The sequence below is a fragment of the Monomorium pharaonis genome, chromosome 1, assembly GCF_013373865.1.
Source record: "Monomorium pharaonis isolate MP-MQ-018 chromosome 1, ASM1337386v2, whole genome shotgun sequence".
In the NCBI taxonomy this organism is placed as follows: domain Eukaryota; kingdom Metazoa; phylum Arthropoda; class Insecta; order Hymenoptera; family Formicidae; genus Monomorium; species Monomorium pharaonis.
The window spans coordinates 36,893,936-36,913,430 of record NC_050467.1 but is presented as its reverse complement, the minus strand read 5'-3'; the positions used below and the strand labels follow the sequence as shown (position 1 = coordinate 36,913,430).

The 19,495-nt window shown below is 40.3% G+C and overlaps 2 protein-coding genes across 2 annotated transcripts; one reads left to right on the top strand and one right to left on the bottom strand.

The window, feature by feature from the left end:
• The first annotated feature begins 1,416 nt into the window (after positions 1-1,416).
• On the top strand, positions 1,417-11,030 carry LOC118647254. The gene is made up of 3 exons (XM_036291779.1): positions 1,417-2,521; positions 8,752-10,024; positions 10,830-11,030. The coding sequence occupies exons 1-3, from the start codon at positions 2,499-2,501 to the stop codon at positions 11,028-11,030; spliced, it is 1,497 nt and encodes a 498-aa protein (XP_036147672.1). The 5' UTR covers positions 1,417-2,498.
• LOC118648883 lies at positions 7,114-8,687 on the bottom strand. Its single transcript, XM_036295389.1, has 3 exons — positions 7,873-8,687; positions 7,234-7,238; positions 7,114-7,126 (listed from the first exon to the last, which is right to left on the bottom strand). The coding sequence occupies exon 1, from the start codon at positions 8,380-8,382 to the stop codon at positions 7,891-7,893; it is 492 nt and encodes a 163-aa protein (XP_036151282.1). The 5' UTR covers positions 8,383-8,687; the 3' UTR covers positions 7,114-7,126; positions 7,234-7,238; positions 7,873-7,890.
• Positions 11,031-19,495: the final 8,465 nt, after the last annotated feature.

The window sequence follows — 19,495 nt, the reverse complement described above, 5'->3', positions numbered from 1 at the left end:
GAATCATTAGCATCGGATACTAAGCTGTCTTCATCATCCTCGTAGAAATTTTCGAAATCATCAATCACTATCATGTCTTCATCGTTGGAGTTTTCGTAATCACTGCCTGCGATATCAATATCTTCTTTATCGTCCGCGATATTCACAATTTCTATATCGTCCGCGATATTCACAATTTCTATATCGTCCGCGATATTCACACTTTCTATATCGTCCGCGATATCCACAATTTCTGTATCGTCCGCGATATCTATAATTTCCACTTTATTTAACTGATTAACCATTCTTCAAGTTATAAATTTCACGATACTTAGAAATTAATTCACAAGACTTTGATTCGCTCGGGTTGAAGACTTCACGCTTACTGTGACACCGTGCTCTTCCAGACCAATTATATTTCACTCTTAGCCCTTTGTCTCATACATTTGTTTATAGTTATGCATAGCTAGCCGCTTAGAGCTGTCGGGCGATAAATGTCGATCAAATGTTTAAATATTTTAGCTACCGGTGCTCACTGCCGATTCATTATCTAGAAATTTAAGCTGCCGACGGTTCGGCGCTCCGTGAGATAAAAAATTTGTTTATAACAAGCAGCTACCGGATATGGTTAACGTTATTTGTTTATAGCTTCCAAGAGCTGTCGAATAAATTTATCAGCTGCCGACGATTCGGCGCTCCGTGCGATAAATATTCTTAGAAATTTGTAATTGTTTATATCAGGTTGCAACTCGCATATTATTTTACTTATAAATGTTTATACTGATAAGTGACAGAAAGACCCATACCCATAGATAAAAATTGTTTATACCTAATTACTACCCTTAGTCGCAGGGTCTAATTGTTTATATTAGGTTGCAACTTGCATATAGTTTTACTTAGAAAGGTTTAAGTAATTGTTTATATCAGATTACAACTGAGATTACATAAATGTTTATACCGATAAGCGGTTATCGACTGGTATTTGTTTATATCAGGTTACAATTAGCATGTTGTTTACATAAAAGTTTGTACTGATAAGCGGCTGGTATTTGTTTATATCAGGTTATAACTGAGTTTATATAAAAATGTTTATACTGATAAGCCCCCCTCCCCTTCCCCTCCCCCCACGACGTCATACCCCTCACGACGTCATACCCCCCACGACGTCATACCCCCCGCGACGTCATACCCCCCGCGACGTCATACCCCCCGCGACGTCATACCCCCCTCCCGCGACGTTATACCCCCCCCCCGTGACGTCATACCCCCCCGTGACGTCATACCCCCCGTGACGTTATACCCCCTCCCCGCAAATCCCCCCCGCCCCTCACCCCCTCCTGAGATCCCATCTGTCAGAACCACCCTTCTATTCCTACTCCGAAACAAAATATCAACATGCGTTATAGAAATGACGAAACAATCAACGCTGTAAGAATGGCAGTACAGGAAAATCCACACACAAGCACAAGGGCTATTGCGACAGAATTAAATATAGATCACACAAAAGTACATCGCATTATTAAAAACAATTTGAAAATGATTCCTTTTAAACGCCACACCACTCAGTTACTACGCCAAAAAGACTTTCTTCGTAGAGAGGCTTTCTGTGATTGGATATCTGAGCAGGTGAGCGAAATGCATCAAAATTATGTCACAATGAAAAAAAGAACTTTAGCTAATGTAAACGATTTATTTGCAGGTTGATGTAGATCTGTTGTGAGTGCGCGACACTCACACAAACTCTACTTGTAATAACGAGAAGGGTGTCGAGTGACACCTCGCGCGACGACACCGTCCGGCCTTGCTACCGGGCATCGCACCGGCCTTCACACCGGACATCACACCGAGCTACATATCCGGTTACTCATTTTGCCACCCGAAATCTCCTGATTTCCGGTGGAATGCGCCTAGCTAGCAATTGCTGGCTAAGCTAGTGCACGGGCCAAAGGCCCGTGACCGCGAGTGACACCCCTTGGTAACAAGCCGAAAGGCTGAGTATATAAAGACCGCGGAAAGAGAACGAGTGGGCTCATAATCAATAATAATAGCGACGAGTATATGTCGCTCGTCGAAACTACAAACTAGACGAAGTAACTCATCTTTCGGGTTCGCTAACGAAAACTGTACAGGAAGAATAAATATATATCTCTTGTTATTAACTCTCGGCGTTATCTCTTGGAAACCTGATCCCGAGGAGTCATCGGCAGCGGTCCCGCACTGTATCCCGAGACCAGGGATACAACAAATTGGTGGCAGCGGTGGGATTCACTGCCGAAAAATACCGAAAAAGAAAAAAAAAAACGCTCCCTAACGGACTCAGCGCACAGAAGAAAACCGCCGAAGAGAAACATTAAAGCCAGGGCGACAATTCACCCGAGGCGCAACGAAGCCGACCTGCTGATTCTCCGAGACAAGGAAGGAAGATAGCATCGGACAACAGCGATAGCAGTGTTATCTAAGACGACACCGACCTACCGCAACGTGACGCACCAGCCACAAGCAGCTGAGCGACGGACAACATGCGGCGATACATCGCGGTAATGTAAGTCCACGAAATTATTTTGTATACCAAAAAACCTTGTAATAAAAACGACACGCGAACCCGAATTGATTAGGCCCCCGGTAACACTATTACCGAAACGCGTACTAACGATAGCGAATGTCCGACGACAATAGCACACCGATAAGAAACGAATCGTGGCTATTCAGTAGAGCGGCGGCGCGATCCATACACTATCGCGAGTTAGAACTAGCTTGGCGAGCGGCACAGGCCCTCCGTGAGGATCGAGATAACGATCGCAGGGCCTTAGGGCGTCTCCTAGACAGCGATAGCGAGCTACCCGAGCACGTCATACGTGAGCGAGAATTTCCTTTCGGGGCCCTAGACGCCAGTTTATTTTCCACCGACGCAGTTGACGTGACAAGACGAGACCGCGTGGACAGACGGACGAGACCGTACGTTAGTCGCACTCCGAGCCGCGTATCTTCACGAGGTGAATTTTCACTGACCTCGTACGATTCCGATATCTTTAACCCTGAAGAAATTTTCGAGAGATACGAAATGAGTACCAACGAACAAGCTCAACCCTCGGGAACTCAACAATCAGAGGCTCAACATTTCATAGCCGACGCAGAGCGGGAACTTCAAGAAATACACCATGAAATCCGCGAAAACCCAGTTGCACGAGCAGCACCGCCAAACGTAGCGCAAGAGAGAGACAATGAAGTCCGAGACACTCTGCGCGCGGTGATTCAAGAATTACGTCGGTTACAAACAGACATAGACGCCGTACGGGAAACGCAAGTTCACACTCAGCGCATTCACGACTATCGACCATCGCGACTCAGTAGGAGAGACACAACCTACGTAGATCACGATGATGTTCGCCACCAGCGAGGTCGCGGGTCCCTACCCTTAAAAGAAGCGCGCTGCATGATCCCTGAATTCGACGGGAATGCAAGTAAACTACAAGAGTTTCTAAGCGCCATGACATATGCGGTCGAAAACATCGATCCGAACGATGAGGTAACTCTGTTAGGAGCTATCCTATGCACCAAGTTGAAAGGGCGCGCAATGTTGGATTTCCAAACGCGAAAGATTCGCAATTTTGAACAACTAAGACAGGAATTAGAAGCGTGCTACGTGAGTAAAAAGAGCACCACACATTTGCAAATTGAATTTAATACTCTCAAACAAAGAACCGGAGAAAATGCACGGACCTACGGACTTAGAGCCGACAAATTAACAATGGATCTGTATGAGTCCATGATAGAGGGTCGACAACATTACACAACGGAAAATAAACGCGCGATATTAGATATCCTACAACAACAGGCGCTTGAGAATTATCAGATAGGGCTAAACGACGACACAAAAGCCGTAGTCAGATCGCGAGGATATGCAACGTTGCAGGATGCGATAGCTGCCGCGACCGCAGAAGAACGAATAAAGGGAACAACAGTTTCCCGCCCGAAACCAAAATATTATATGCCGGCCGCAGATAATTACAAAAATAAGCTACAATGTCGAAAGTGCGGAAAGTTAGGACACCACGGAAAAGACTGTCGCAACAGTCGTTACTCGAACCGGTTCGCACTACCACAACCTGATAAAACACGTATAAATGCCGTAGAGAAATTCTGCAAGCATTGCAAAAAACGTGGCCATACACAAGCCGAGTGTTGGCACTTGAACGGGAGGCCTCGCAACAAAACGCCATATCACCCTCCTCGACCACAAAATAATGGGAATAAAAATAACAACCCTAGAAAAGCGATCGAACCGCGTAAAAAGAAGAATTCCGGATCCGAGTCTAGTAGCGAAGACGAAAGGAAAACAGCCGGAAAGAAAGATAAGCGCGCTCAGACGTATCAGGTCGCGCAAGTAACTCGAGCTGCCCAGCCGAGCAGCGGCCTAGATCAAATCACGCTTCCGATACAAGAAACGCGCTCAGGAGAAATAAACATGCTTTTCGATTCGGGCGCAACCCTTTCACTCATCAAGGTAAAAAACTTAAAAGGGAAAACTCGAATTTCCCCCGAAAAAATCACCCTTGCGGGAATAACGGGGCACAAAATGTATACAATCGGAAGCATGCAAGCCCACATTAATATAGGCGAACAGGTATTAAGACATACCATGTACGTGGTCAAGGATGACTTCCCCATGGAGTACGATGGAATACTGGGACTAGACTTCATGAAAAATCACCGCGTGATCTGCGATTACGACAAATAACAATTGAACATCGCCGGCGTCACTTTCAAAATAAAACCTTACGGTAAGATAATTCTACAACCGCGCAGCGAGACTATTGTCCGAGCAACCACTAACCGAAATCAGCCCGGAGTAATCCAGGCGAAGGAAACTAAGCCCGGCGTATATATCGGACGATGCATGGTCGAGCCGAAGAATTTTGCATGCGTAGTCAGCATCATAAATACCACAGATAAGCCGGTAGAGATACGCACGCCGCACGTGACAATAGAAGATCCCGACGAAAGTGATCATCAAATATACGCGGTTATCAACGAGGCGGAACGTGCGAATAAACTCCCACGAAGCAAACGGATCTGACAAACATTGCGTACCCAGCATCTCAATTCGGAAGAACGACAGGCACTCACACGGATATGCGAAGAATACCAAGATACCTTCCACCTAAGTGGAGAACCACTGACATGCACTGCAGCAGTGAAACACGAGATACGTACACAAGCCGACTCATCGCCGGTCAACGTACGGCCGTATCGCCTCCCCGCAAGGCATAAGGAAGAGGTGAATACACAGATAAAACAAATGCTGCATGATGGCATTATCAAAGCCAGCACGAGCCAATGGAATGCGCCACTGCTAGTGGTACCCAAAAAGGCCGACTCGTCTGGAAAACCGAAGCTCCGAATCGTGATCGACTTCCGAAAACTAAATGATCTAACAATTGGCGATTCTTTTCCCCTACCCAATATTGAGGAAATATTAGATCAGCTGGGAAACGCCAAATATTTTTCGACGCTAGACTTAGCGTCGGGGTATCATCAGATACCGATGGCTGAGCCAGATAAACAAAAGACAGCGTTCTCGACATCATACGGACATTATGAATATAATCGGATGCCCTTTGGATTAAAAAATGCGCCAGCCACATTCCAGAGGCTGATGAACTCGGTACTCATGGGAATTCAAGGACTCAGATGCCTAGTATATCTCGATGACATAGTGATATACGGATCAAGTTTAAGCGACCATAATAAACGCCTAACAGAAGTATTGCAACGCCTACGAGAAGCGAACTTAAAGTTGCAACCGGACAAGTGCGAATTCCTGCGCAAGGAAGTAAATTACCTAGGACACGTAATTTCCGAAAATGGAATATCGCCCGACCCGGCAAAATTGCAAGCTATAGAAGATTTTCCGGAGCCCAAAAAGGTCAAAGATATCCAATCATTTATAGGCCTGGCCGGATATTACAGAAAATTTATCAGCAATTTTTCCAAGATCGCGAAACCATTAACAAAACTAACAAAAAAGACGGAAACATTCGCGTGGACTGCCGAACAGCAAATAGCTTTCAACACATTAAAAGAAAAATTAACTACGGCGCCCGTACTTCAATACCCAGATTTTACAAAAGAATTCAACGTGACTACCGACGCCTCAGATTATGCAATAGGAGCCGTACTGTCACAGGGACCGATAGGAAAAGACCGTCCCATTGCTTACGCGAGCAGAATATTAAACCGCGCCGAGCAAAACTACAGCACGACAGAGAAAGAATTACTTGCAATAGTATGGGCTGTAAAACACTTTCGGCCATATGTCTATGGGACAAAATTCAAAATCGTAACTGACCACAAACCCCTTATATGGTTATTCAACGTAAATGACCCCGGATCAAGATTGATCCGATGGCGATTAAAACTGGAGGAATATGACTATGAAATTATTCATAAGGCCGGTCGAGCGAACGCGAACGCCGACGCGCTAAGTCGCAACGTGAAGCGGGAAGCTCACGTTACCAAAGCAGCTGATAAAATCCTCACACTAGACGAAGACGGCGAATACGCACGTGCATCTACAGAAGATGAAAAGGAAGAAGACAACGTATGCGAACCAGCATACACAGAAGAAAAGAAAAAACAAATTCTATACGAATATCATGATGCACCTACGGGAGGGCACCAAGGAATTGAGAGAACAATAAAAAGAATACGATTGACACATAATTGGCCCGGATTAACGGCCGATGTAGAGCGATACATTAAAAAATGTGAGCTTTGTCAGAAAAATAAACTTTCTCGGAGAATAAAAGCCCCTCTTGTCGTCACGGACACGCCTAGCCGACCTTTCGAAAAATGTGCACTGGATATAGTGGGACCACTAACAATAACGAAAAATGAAAATCGGTACCTACTGACATTCCAAGACCATCTTACAAAATTTAGTAAGGCAATACCTATACCGAACCAGGAAGCAAATACCGTGAGCAAAGAATTTGTCACGAAGATCGTCCTGGAATACGGAACGCCAGAATACGTACTGACAGACCAAGGCACTAACTTCCTGAGCGAAATTTTCAAGAATACGTGCAAGCTACTGAAGATAAATAAAATTCAGACTACCGCATACCATCCCGAAAGCAATGGTATCCTCGAGCGATCACATCGGACCTTAGCAGAATACCTGCGACATTATATAAATAAGGACCAAACCGATTGGGACGAATGGATCCCGTACGCGATGCACACGTATAATACAACGCCTCATACGGCGACAGGGTATACACCGTTTGAATTAATCTACGGTCGACAGGCAGAACTGCCGACGGCCCTGACAAAACCGCCTAAACCTACCTACAACTACGACGATTACGCGCAGGAATTACGGGAAAGGTTAAGAGCCACTAATCGTGTCGCACGCGAAAATATAAAAGACGAAAAGGCCAAGGCCAAGACGCAGTACGATAAAAAGACAAAAGAAATAAGATTTAAAGTCGGCGAAAAAGTATTACTTTACGACGAAACGCTCCGACGCGGAAGATCAAAGAAACTCGACGCGCAATGGACCGGACCGTATACGGTAACCGAAAAACATTCTAATATAAACTATACAATAAGGCGAGGGAGGACAACGACGCGCGTACACGTAAACCGTCTGAAACCGTTTATTGAGGCCTAACCCGCGGTCAAAAGAGAGGATAAAAAACATGCTCACATGCACGCACATACACAATAAAAAGAAAAAAGAGAAATATAATAAATAAAAAAGAATTAGACTCACCAAAACGAAGACCGCCAACCAGGAACATAATCCATAACAGCAAAAGAGGATACACTATACACTAAAACTAAACTAAACACTAAAACTAAACTACACACTACAAACTACTATACTACAAAGTATCTATGCACGGATTAGTCAACCGCGTCCATGTCTGGATCCTCCGGCGGAAGATCCAGATGAGGCAAGTCCCCCTCGCGCAAATATTGATCCACGGCAAACTCGAACTCCAGATCGAGGTCACCACCGAATTCTTCACTATAATCATTAGTTAAAAAACGAGCAAGCAAAGGGGCGGGTATCAAAATTTCCCCAAGCTCATCGGTCGGAAAACACTCGGAGAACACCTCGCCCTCCGCACCGGCGGGAACAAACATTTCGGACTCCCGAGAAAGGTCCATGAATAAATCTAAATCTCCATAAGGAGCACTATCAGGGTTTGATAAATGTTCAAACCCACTAACGAGCAATGGCTCAGCGGCACCCGTGCACTCCTCATCAACGGACGAAAAACTTTCGTCCAAAAGAGCCACAGTGTCAAGATCACTGAAATCGTCGAAACTGTTCTCACTCTCCTCAGCACTCTCTTCACTGGAAGACGCGAAGAAAAACTCACGACGAGACATGATTATGAAAAACAAGCAAACGCACGAACAGATAGCCGACAAGAGACTAAAGGACCGGATCGTCCAGAGAAGAAAAGACACACGAAAAAAGGTGTAAATAGATAACAGGATGCAACGCTAAGCATACGATAAAAAATGAGGAATCAACGAGATACACAGGCAACGGAAACGAAAATATGACACATTTCGAAGTGCGAAATGATAAACGATACAAATTGGAGAATTCTTTTCCGCTCCCATCTGAACTTGAGAATCCTTTTCCGCTCCAACGGTCCCACAACGATCACATATAAAAATACTTTTGTAGCAAGTAAAAATAATATATACAAAAAAAAAAAATTTTTTTTAAATAAAACAAAATAATTACAGATTTATAATCTGGGTGACGCTAAGTTCCGCAGAAAACCCGGACATGAAGGCACCGTATGAAATAGAAAAATTTACGCACCATCCAGGGATATATTTTGAAAAGCTAGGAGGATTACATCAGGTTGAATCCTTCTGGAAAGTGGTCATCAAGATAGACGTGACGACACTATCAAAACGACTCGCACAGGTAGAAAAATACGTACGCAAAACGGATAATCTATGCAAAATGATAGCAGTCATAGGGAAAGAAACATGCGAAAATTTACACAGCGTTATTGGAAAAGGGTGTGAAAGAACTAATAAATTAATAGAACGCATAAACTCAACATACAATACAAGAATACACAAAAGAGGATTAATCGACGGGATAGGATCAGTCGCAAAATCATTGTTTGGTACGATGGACGCAAACGATGAAAAATTAATTAACGAACAACTAACGGTATTACACGACTCACAGGAATTAAACAAACACGCAATAAAAAACCAAATAAAAATAATGCAAGCCACTATTGCTCACATTGATAACAGTGAAAGAACTATCCGACAAAACGAAAATACTCTCGCGGGCGCGACAGACAAACTAAGAACAAAATTATTAGAAGACGAACGCCAAAGTAACTTACACGAAAATTTTATAATAATTAACGCGGTACTGTCTGATCTAACACGCGACGCGGAAGACGTACTAGAATATTTAACGTTTTTAAAAGAAGGAATTCTGCATCCTCGGTTAACACCCATATCAATAATAATAGAATCACTTAAAGACGCTAGCTCGCAATTGCCCGAAGGACTCTACTTCCCATTCAGAATAAAAGAGAATGAATGGTCGACAATAGAGAAATTTGCGACAGTAGGCGCATACTGCGATCAAATAAATATATATACTATTTTACGATTCCCTCTAATTTCGATGCCAAAATACGAAATACTAAGTGTAATTCCGCTACCTATCCCAAGTCAGAACAACATTTTCTCGTTCGTAGAAATTAACAATCCCCTGATTGCAATAGACACAGAACAGCGTACTTACATAACCCTCGCAAAGAACGACTTGCGGAAATGCATAGAGATAAATACCGAATACCTATGCACGGAAAATCACCCCGTATATCGAATAAACCCAGACTCTATCTGCGAGATAAAAATGTATCTAGAAACGAAAGATCATTATAAAAATTGTAACATAAAAAATGCGACGTCGAACCACAGTCTTTGGATAGCGTTAAGTAATTCACACTCGTGGCTATACTCGTCACCACGAAAGCAAGTAATTACTCTACATTGTAAAGACCATGGAAAAATAAAGGAAACAATTGAAAAAGTAGGTAAAATTACATTAAAAAATAACTGTAAGTTAGTGACAGAAAATACAATTATAAGATCACCCAAGATGTCACATGAGACAAGAGTAGAATCATATCTCCCTCAGTATAATATTTCACTACTACAGAAGCCTGGTTTAGAAAACGATACAGGTCTCAAAGAAATAAAATTAAAAAATATTATACCAAATCCGACGGAATTAAAAAATTCCAAGGATAAATTAGAGGAGATAGACAACGAACTAGATAAAAATTCAAGTTCGATTTTTCAGTCGCCACACTTTATTTTTCCAATGGCGACAAGCGGAACAACAATTGTAATAATAATAATAGCCGTAGTAATAGGATTTATTATAATAAAAAAGAAAAAACGGAATAACAATAAGCGGGTGACATTAGATATAGATACAGAATATACGATACCGAGATCTATCCTAAAACGAAGCAACAGCACACGTTTCTAACACAAAAAACATATATATATATATGTATATATATATAATAGTAATTAACAACTATATGTAATAGTAATTATTATATATATCATATACAATTTGATCCATTATTTCCTGCGGGAAAAAACGTGGCATTAGTTTGCACAGCTCTACGTCTCGGATTAACAAAATCAGACCACACGATATATTGCGTTACACCGGAACCAAAGAATCAAAAAACTTATTTCTGCAAATTTCGCTCACACACCGGATGTGCATAGCTGAATTGACTATGACCATATATGGCCCGATTTAGGGAATTACACCCCACCACTTCCATTCCTACGAGATTATAAAAACTGACGACCCAATCGAGCCCCAAAGACTCGATACTGTCGTTACAATAAACAAAGTTCAAGCTCAAGAACAACAGCAGCAGCCAGGCGGAACCAGCCCCGCAAATTACCCCGGTGACATAGAGTTTACAACACACACACCAACTCCAAGGACAGGATGAAAATTCCTATGGAATTTGAACTCAGTCAGCCCATCGATGGAGTGCGCCCATTGGACCACCCAGAAAGATACGAAAGACTTCTACGAAGCATCTGCCTCCAACCAACAGAGAGATGTCTAGTGGAAACAGAGTTTCCTTGGAGAAGATGGTGCCGAAGCTGTTATCGCCAACGATACCGGCTTTATTGCACCATACGAGATCCATCGGCACACGGATACCGGACGCAGCTCTCACCTGACGAACATTGGGAAACGATCACCGAGTGTTTCAAATGCGGAAAAGTGTTAATGAACGTGTGCCCTGCCAGAAACTGCCGGAAGTGCATCGAGATATTCCTCGACGAAGAAGAGGCCGTAAACGAGACCCTGGACATGAACATGTTCAGTTTTGAAAGATTTTAAAACCTGTGTGTACGCGAATCTGAGAACGAGCAATACCAGCTACGAATGGTATGTAATTATTAGTATAAAACAATAAAGAAATAGCGATTAGTATATAGTTTTTCACTAAGGAAAAGCGATAAGATAGCGTAAACTATTAGTTGCGAAAACTCAGCCCCTCGTTTTCTTTTCAATAAGGGGGAGGGATGTTGTGAGTGCGCGACACTCACACAAACTCTACTTGTAATAACGAGAAGGGTGTCGAGTGACACCTCGCGCGACGACACCGTCCGGCCTTGCTACCGGGCATCGCACCGGCCTTCACACCGGACATCACACCGAGCTACATATCCGGTTACTCATTTTGCCACCCGAAATCTCCTGATTTCCGGTGGAATGCGCCTAGCTAGCAATTGCTGGCTAAGCTAGTGCACGGGCCAAAGGCCCGTGACCGCGAGTGACACCCCTTGGTAACAAGCCGAAAGGCTGAGTATATAAAGACCGCGGAAAGAGAACGAGTGGGCTCATAATCAATAATAATAGCGACGAGTATATGTCGCTCGTCGAAACTACAAACTAGACGAAGTAACTCATCTTTCGGGTTCGCTAACGAAAACTGTACAGGAAGAATAAATATATATCTCTTGTTATTAACTCTCGGCGTTATCTCTTGGAAACCTGATCCCGAGGAGTCATCGGCAGCGGCCCCGCACTGTATCCCGAGACCAGGGATACAACAGATCATATGGGGAATAACGAATTTCTAAAACAAATTTTTTGGACGGATGAATGCACCTTCCACAACGATGGAAGAGTTAATCGGCATAACGAACATCATTACGTCGAAGAAAATCCGCACTGCCGCAAAGAGGTGCATGTGCAGGGACGATTTAGCATTAACGTGTGGATGAGTATTATCGATAATTATGTGATTGGGCCACATTTTTTTGACGAAGCTATTAATGCAGAAAGTTATACCGCTTTTTTGGAAAATAATTTGATCGAATATTTAGAGGACGTTCCGCTAGACCTCTGTCCACGCATTATATATCAACAGGATGGTCACCCGGCACACACATCTCATTTGGCGCGGAATTGTTTAAATCGTATGTTTCCCAATCGATGGATAGGGATTCAAAGTCCTCTGTTCGAATGGCCTCCGCGTTCTCCGGATATGACTCCTATGGATTTTTTTGTGGGGATACTTGAAAGAAAAAGTATATTTGACTTTACCGCGTAATAGAGAAGACCTCATAAATCGTATCCGACAAGCAAGCGCTATGATAACACCTGACACATTATTAAAAGTACGTGAAAATTTTATGCGACGAGTAGCGCTTTGCTTGGAGAATAATGAAAGACATTTCGAACACTTATTATAAATATAAAATTTGTTTTTTTATAGATTTAAAATTTTTATACGTTTTTAACTGTTTATTTATATATTTATTATAATATCTATATTTTTTGACGAAATTGTTATCAGCGATTGACCATTGCTTCTTCTGTTGTTTTATCTTCTATCGTTTTTATCTCATTATTTGACTCATTTTTTTATCGCTTCATTTTATCATTTGACTTGCCATTTATAACTTTTATTGGCATAAAAATTTATTTATTATATATTTTTATTTTATCATTTGACGCTATTTATAACTTTTTTATTTTATCATTTGACTCATTTTTTAATCGCTTCATTTTATCATTTGACTTGCCATTTATAACTTTTATTGGCATAAAAATTTATTTATTATATATTTTTATTGTAACTTCTTTATGATTGCATATTGATTGTGATATTTGGTATAAATAAATAAACGTATAAATACATGCTTATTTACAACAACGCCAAACTTGTCTTCCTTAATTATATCTATTTTCCCTTCACAGCAGAGCATGGACATATTAAAACAGATTGCTCACGCAACTGTTATATATCCGACATGTTATAGTACGGTTAGATTGTTGAATGCTAAATTACAATTAACACTTATGACTGTTATTTTATGTTGCTGGGATATGTAGATTGCATCTATGACACGCAAAGCAAAGTTTAAAGAAATAATTGGCACAATCTTTACTGTGGCTTTCACGTCCTCACAATTTATATCTATAATACATATTATTTCAATGGAAAGATAAACAATGTGCATTATAGTTACAAATCTTTTATTGCTTTCAAGTTTTTACGAATCATCCTAAAGAAGAAGATAAAATTCTACGAAGAGAAAATACTTAGATTTATGGATTTAATTTACAGATAAAATATTAAATATATTTAATAATCTATATTGTATTAATATTCTAATTTATATAAATTATAACTGTTTAATGTAATATTAATAATGCTTTTTAAAATTAACTTTTAATTTAACTTGAGTTAATTCACTCTTAACTGAATAACTTTAACCAAGTTTCTGTTCATGTAACTACCCAGTGAATACATTTTATAGCGGCAATATAACATGGAAGTTACATGTAATTTAACATTGTTATTCTTGTGATATGTAGGTGCTATAAGACATGGAAATAACCTGTTAAGTAATATTTGTTATACGCAAGTGATCTAGCTATTATACATCGTTTTGGCATTACAGTTATTCAACAAAAATTGTATAATCGTAACATAACACGTTCGTATCAATGTTATTACGGAACGATGCGTCGTAGTTGACTCAAAAATCAGACATTATAACATCCTGAATGACAGATCTATGTAATAATAAAAAAAATTATTATAAAAATAATGTTTTCAAAAATTACGGTTTGTCTACAATTACTGCAAACAAAAAATGCACAAAATCTAAATTCATCATGTGCTGAACAAAAACAAAATAATAAATGTATACTATTCAATTTTTCTTAGAATTATGATCTATATAGTTAACCATCATTAATCATTTTAACGCTTCAAAGATTAATGCTAAATAGATCGCAATTTCCATCAAATTATTAAGGTTATGGAAAAAGATAAATTTAACAATGAAATTAATAAGTAAATAAATTAATCCTATTTATTTTTAATATGTTTTGCAAAATTTAATTGCTTTTATAAAAAATAATATAGTCGCGTCAGTTTACATATAGGTACATGTAGACAATAACAAGTACCCATATCGATGAGTCAAATTGGCGTAGCAGGTAGAGTACAAGATTCGTAATCCTAAGGTCCCGGGTTCAAACCTAGCAGCGGCAAGTAAGAATAAAATAAAAAATAACAATTTAAATTTAATTAATTAATAAAAATTTATCCTAAATGTAGTATGTGCTGTTGATAAAAATAATTTCAAAAAAATGTAATTTTTATTTTATTTTATTTTTCTTTGTAACTGTTGTGTAACGGTTAGATAACATGTAATTATGTAATTCGTATTATATCAAACAGTTTTTTTAGTGTACGTACGTGTATGTGTATGTGTATGTACGTTGTATGCATGCTCTTGAAACGATGCACTTGCTCTTCGTACGCAAATTGAGTCGCTGAATAATTATGATTATTTAATACGGAAATACACCTGATGTTTACAAATGTTTTCGGCTTCCTATCACACTCTCGATTTGCGATAATTGGGCGGTAGGACCGGAGTGAAAGTTGAGGGGAATATTACAGATAAAACAATAAAAAACGCGATCACTTTTTGATTTGCAGCCATGGATGCTTCAGGCACTCGGCTGCAGTAGCTCGCATACTCGGATTGAACTCGAACATCGGTATTAGGAACTCTGCGAACTCGCGCGCTTCGCTCGGCGTCCACTCGTATTTTTCCGTCAACACTTCGTACACTTAACATGTATAACTTAACATGTTATATTGCTGAGTCGGAAATTGTAACTTACATGTAAGTTACGTGTAATTTCAGAGTAACGTAACCTGTTATATTCGGTTACATTGCTGTTACACTGCTGCTATATTACTGTGTTCACTGGGTATTAACTTAACTAAATTAATTTTATAAGCCATTAACTTTAATCTTATTAGTTAAAAAAATATATTAACTTATTGAACCCTGGTATTTTGCTAATACTTATTATGTTACCTATTTTGTTATTACTTATGAACGTGCAGTTTGACCTATGAAAAAATTAATTAAATTTATCTTAAATTATTATTTATCTTAAATTAATTAAAATTATCTCTGCAGGCGTACAAAGTAAGAAGAAAAATCCATGTAACTTCTCGCTTCTGACATTATCATTCAATATTGCTGCGGCGAGTATTCAAATTGATTATCTTATTTGCATGCAGTATTATTTTCTTTCGAACTGTGCTAGATTCAAAACACTTTTAAGCGCTATTCTCTTAACTCGTCATTACTACATTAAAAAAGGGTTTTAGCACAAGCGCGTTGACGAAGCGCAGGCAGGCTGCGGGTCGTATACAGCATGCCTACTTAATCCGCTCTCTCCGCGCACGCACTCATTGATAAAATCGGCACGCGTTTTTATCGACGGAATAGCAACCCGTACGGATACGCAACCCGTTAGACTACACTGTAGTCAAGTGCAACACCCTGACAAAAACAGGATAATAAATGTACTATAATTTTTCTTAGAATGTATGATCTATATAGTTAACTATCTAATTAACCATTTGGACGCTTTGAAGTATTAGTGCTAAATAGATTGCAATTTCCATCAAATTATTAAAGTTATGGAAAAAGATAAATTTAACAATGAAATTAATAAATAAATAAATTAATGCTATTTATTTTTAATTTTTTGCAAAATTTAATTGCTTTTATAAAAAATAATATAATTGCGTCAGTTTATAACATATAGGTATATGTAGACAATAACAAGTACCCATATCGATGAGTCAAATTGGCGTAGCAGATAGAGAACAAGGTTCGTAATCCTAAGGTCTCGGGTTCAAACCTACCAGCGGCAAGTAAGAATAAAATAAAATAATATAATTTAAATTTTATTAATTAATAAAAATTTGTCCTAAATTTAGTATGTGCTGTTGATAAAAATAATTAAAAAAAATGAAATTTTTATTTTATTTTATTTTTCTCTACTTGCAGTTTAAAGATATCCGATTTAAGAAATCGGATATCTTTCTTTTCTCAAAAAACGACGCATTAGTTAACATTCTGACATTATAATATTATCTTTTAGAAGTCTCTTTATGTTATTATATTCAGAAACAGGATAATTTAAGAGATTTTTTTGACTACATATTGTTCACGTTATTCCATGACGTCAAAACACGGTACATTTCATGACGTCAGGAATTTGTGACATTCGACCGTCATTTTAACGTCATAAGGACGTCATTTCGTGACGTCAAGAATAGTCAGTAAATGACCATTTTGGGACGTCAAAATAACGTGAGCTTGCTACCTGGGTAGATACTCGATCTCTTGGCGAAATGCACTGTCTCATGTTTGTATCTTGACGTTGTATAAATGGTGTTGTTATATCGACAAGTCGATCAAATAAGTCAGCTCGCATCCTGAAGAATCTTTGAAAGTATTCTTTATCTTCAAGTCTCAATTCTTTGTGCTTTTGCTTGCGCTAAATGAATTGTTCCCTTCAGATCTCGATTTCTTCGAATTATCCATTCGCGCGTCCAAATTGATCGGCGACATCTTTGTCGTTTGAATTCTTTTTGTTCAAATTCTTGGTCTTGATCGACAGCTTCGGCTAATAAAGCAATAGCCATCAACTTTTGTAATTTTCGTTTCTTACTGGTTATTTTCTAAAAATGTTAATTATATATAAATTAAATTGAATGATACTAAGCAGCCCCCTGGCGCAAAAGTAGTTCTCGTGTCTACGTAATGATGCCTCGCGCTGGCGGACACTCGTGCCGGTTGATATATATAAGTTGCGTTCCGATATTTACTGTTAGTACTTAAAATCTACAGTATATGTGACATAAATTATAGATTTTTAGTACTGGCAGTGAATATTAGAACGCAGCTACCCAGATAGCCAAATAAAGGCAATGTGTTTTTATTTTGCTGTCACTTATTCCCTATTAATTTTATCAAACTAAAGCCAAGATGTTTCCTCAAACTGTCTGTCGTTCTGACATCATGTAAAATTCTACATTAGAATTCAATAAACTGACGGCAAGTTGTCAACATGCATGCACAAGTGCTGTCAATGTGACAAGTTTATTATTCCTCAATGCATGCACTTATAATTTTATAAACTCATGAAGGTTATTTGCTCTCCTGATGTTAACTTCGTTCCATGTTAAATTACAATGACAGCAAATTGTGGGCAAGTTCACAACATACATGCAGTGCATTAATTTGCCCGATATGCTTAATCTCGCTTGGCTATCTGGGTATAGATTCCCTGGTAAAAATTTAAAATCGGAGCGTAAGTCGAATATAAAGGTAGAGTAATAGAAGCGTTAACAAACATTCTACGAAGAAGTGTTAACGCTTCTTTTACATTTCATTGTTCCAATTTACGCTTCGTAGAATGTTTGTTAACGCTTCTATTATTCTCCCTTTACATTTGACTTACGCTCCGATTTTACATTTTCACCAGGGCTGCGTTCCAGTATACACTGTCAAATACTGAAAATCTATAGTTTACGTAATATAAACATGTAATTTTTTGCTAAAATTATATAAGATAGGATAAAATAAAATAGGATAGAACTTTGTATAAATATAAAAAGAAGAACACATGTTGTAAATAATATTCTTTATTTAACTTCCAGAAAATTTTGCATTTTTTTTTAATTCGTAGATTTATTTTCTTTTTTTCATTGTTTATTTTATTTGCATACTGTCGCATACGCATAGTTATGTAAAATTCAATTATTTGTGCTAGTACTTGGTCACTATGATTTTGACACGGAAATGACAAAACAAGTGTATAAATATCTTCAATTATTTGTTCAAAAACATCAGGTCGATGGCAATGTTTTATAAATAAATTTCCTAGATATTTAATTAAATTAAACATTTTTTAATTCGCATGAATTATTTGTCCTTCAGTGCCGTCGGTTTTTATGTTACTTAATGTGGCGGTCACGCAGCGCGCCTGAGCTAATGCGCTCACGGCGTACATCGATGCGTCAAGCGACGCGCGCTCACCGCCCACGCCGCGAGTCGCCAGCGGAGCAGTGCGCAGCGCAGCCGATAGAGCGGCCGCGGCACTCCGGAGTGAGATGCAGCGGCCCGGCTATATAAAGACCACCCGCAGCGCTGAAGAATAATCTAATCCTAGATTGATAGAGAGGATAGCTATCAAAGGTATTCTCTGTACTCTCTCTTTTGTGTGTGTGACGGGTCTCCCTCTCAGAGTGTGCTCGTCCGAAACGACCTCGGGCCTCCTTCGTGGAGTGCGCTCTTACCCGGGCCTCCTTCGTGGAGTGTGCTCTTACCCGGGCCTCCTTCGAGGAGTGCGCTCGCACCAGGGCCTCCTTCTGGGAGTGTGCTCGACGGCAGCATCCTGCCGCGTAGAAGGAAGACCAACCGGCCGGCCCGGCCGGAGGAGCGACCAGCATCCCGGATCAAGGACCTGAGGACACCGAGACTCGACCCGGGGGAAACCAAGCTACCCTGGAAACTAATTCCCTGGGACCTTCCGCCGATTCTGCGGACCAACCGGACTCCACGTTTCCTGCAGAACATCACAGGGACGCAGACTACGTCGACCCGACCGAAGGTCGACGCCAGCGTTCAGGCTAAGTCTTCCGGCGGTTCCGACGACTCCTGGCCCAGCACACCGTCCGGGAAGCCAAGGACTCCACGGGCCCCCAAGAAGAAGACTCAAAGCAATCGCGCTAGGGTCCGGGTGAAGCCGCAGGACCTGTACGAAGACTTCGTCGCATCAGCCAACGTGGGACAACCGTCCTTATAAGGGCACCTGATAAACCGCCCTTTTCAGGGCGACCAAGAACTCCACGCGGTGGAACATCTCAAGTGGGGAGTAACGTACACTAGATACCAAACTAATCCACACTTAATATATCTGTTGGAGGAACTCCACACGGAAATCGCCTTGCAGCCACAGCGGTCACGGCAGTCACGCCAGTCACGGGGGTTGTTATCAGTGTAAACAGGCACGAATGGCAGGCAGCGCCGCTAGTGGCCAGGCGTCATTAAGTAGCCATAG

Excerpts from the sequence above, each read along its gene's own strand:
- LOC118647254 (XM_036291779.1), top strand. The coding sequence starts at position 2,499 with ATGCGGCGATACATCGCGGTAAT. Across the intron at positions 2,522-8,751 it reads CGGCGATACATCGCGGTAAT|ATTTATAATCTGGGTGACGC; the intron begins GTAAGTCCACGA and ends AAATAATTACAG. Across the intron at positions 10,025-10,829 it reads ACTCGTCACCACGAAAGCAA|GGAATTACACCCCACCACTT; the intron begins GTAATTACTCTA and ends GGCCCGATTTAG.
- LOC118648883 (XM_036295389.1), bottom strand. The coding sequence starts at position 8,382 with ATGTCTCGTCGTGAGTTTTTCTTCGCGTCTTCCAGTGAAGAGAGTGCT.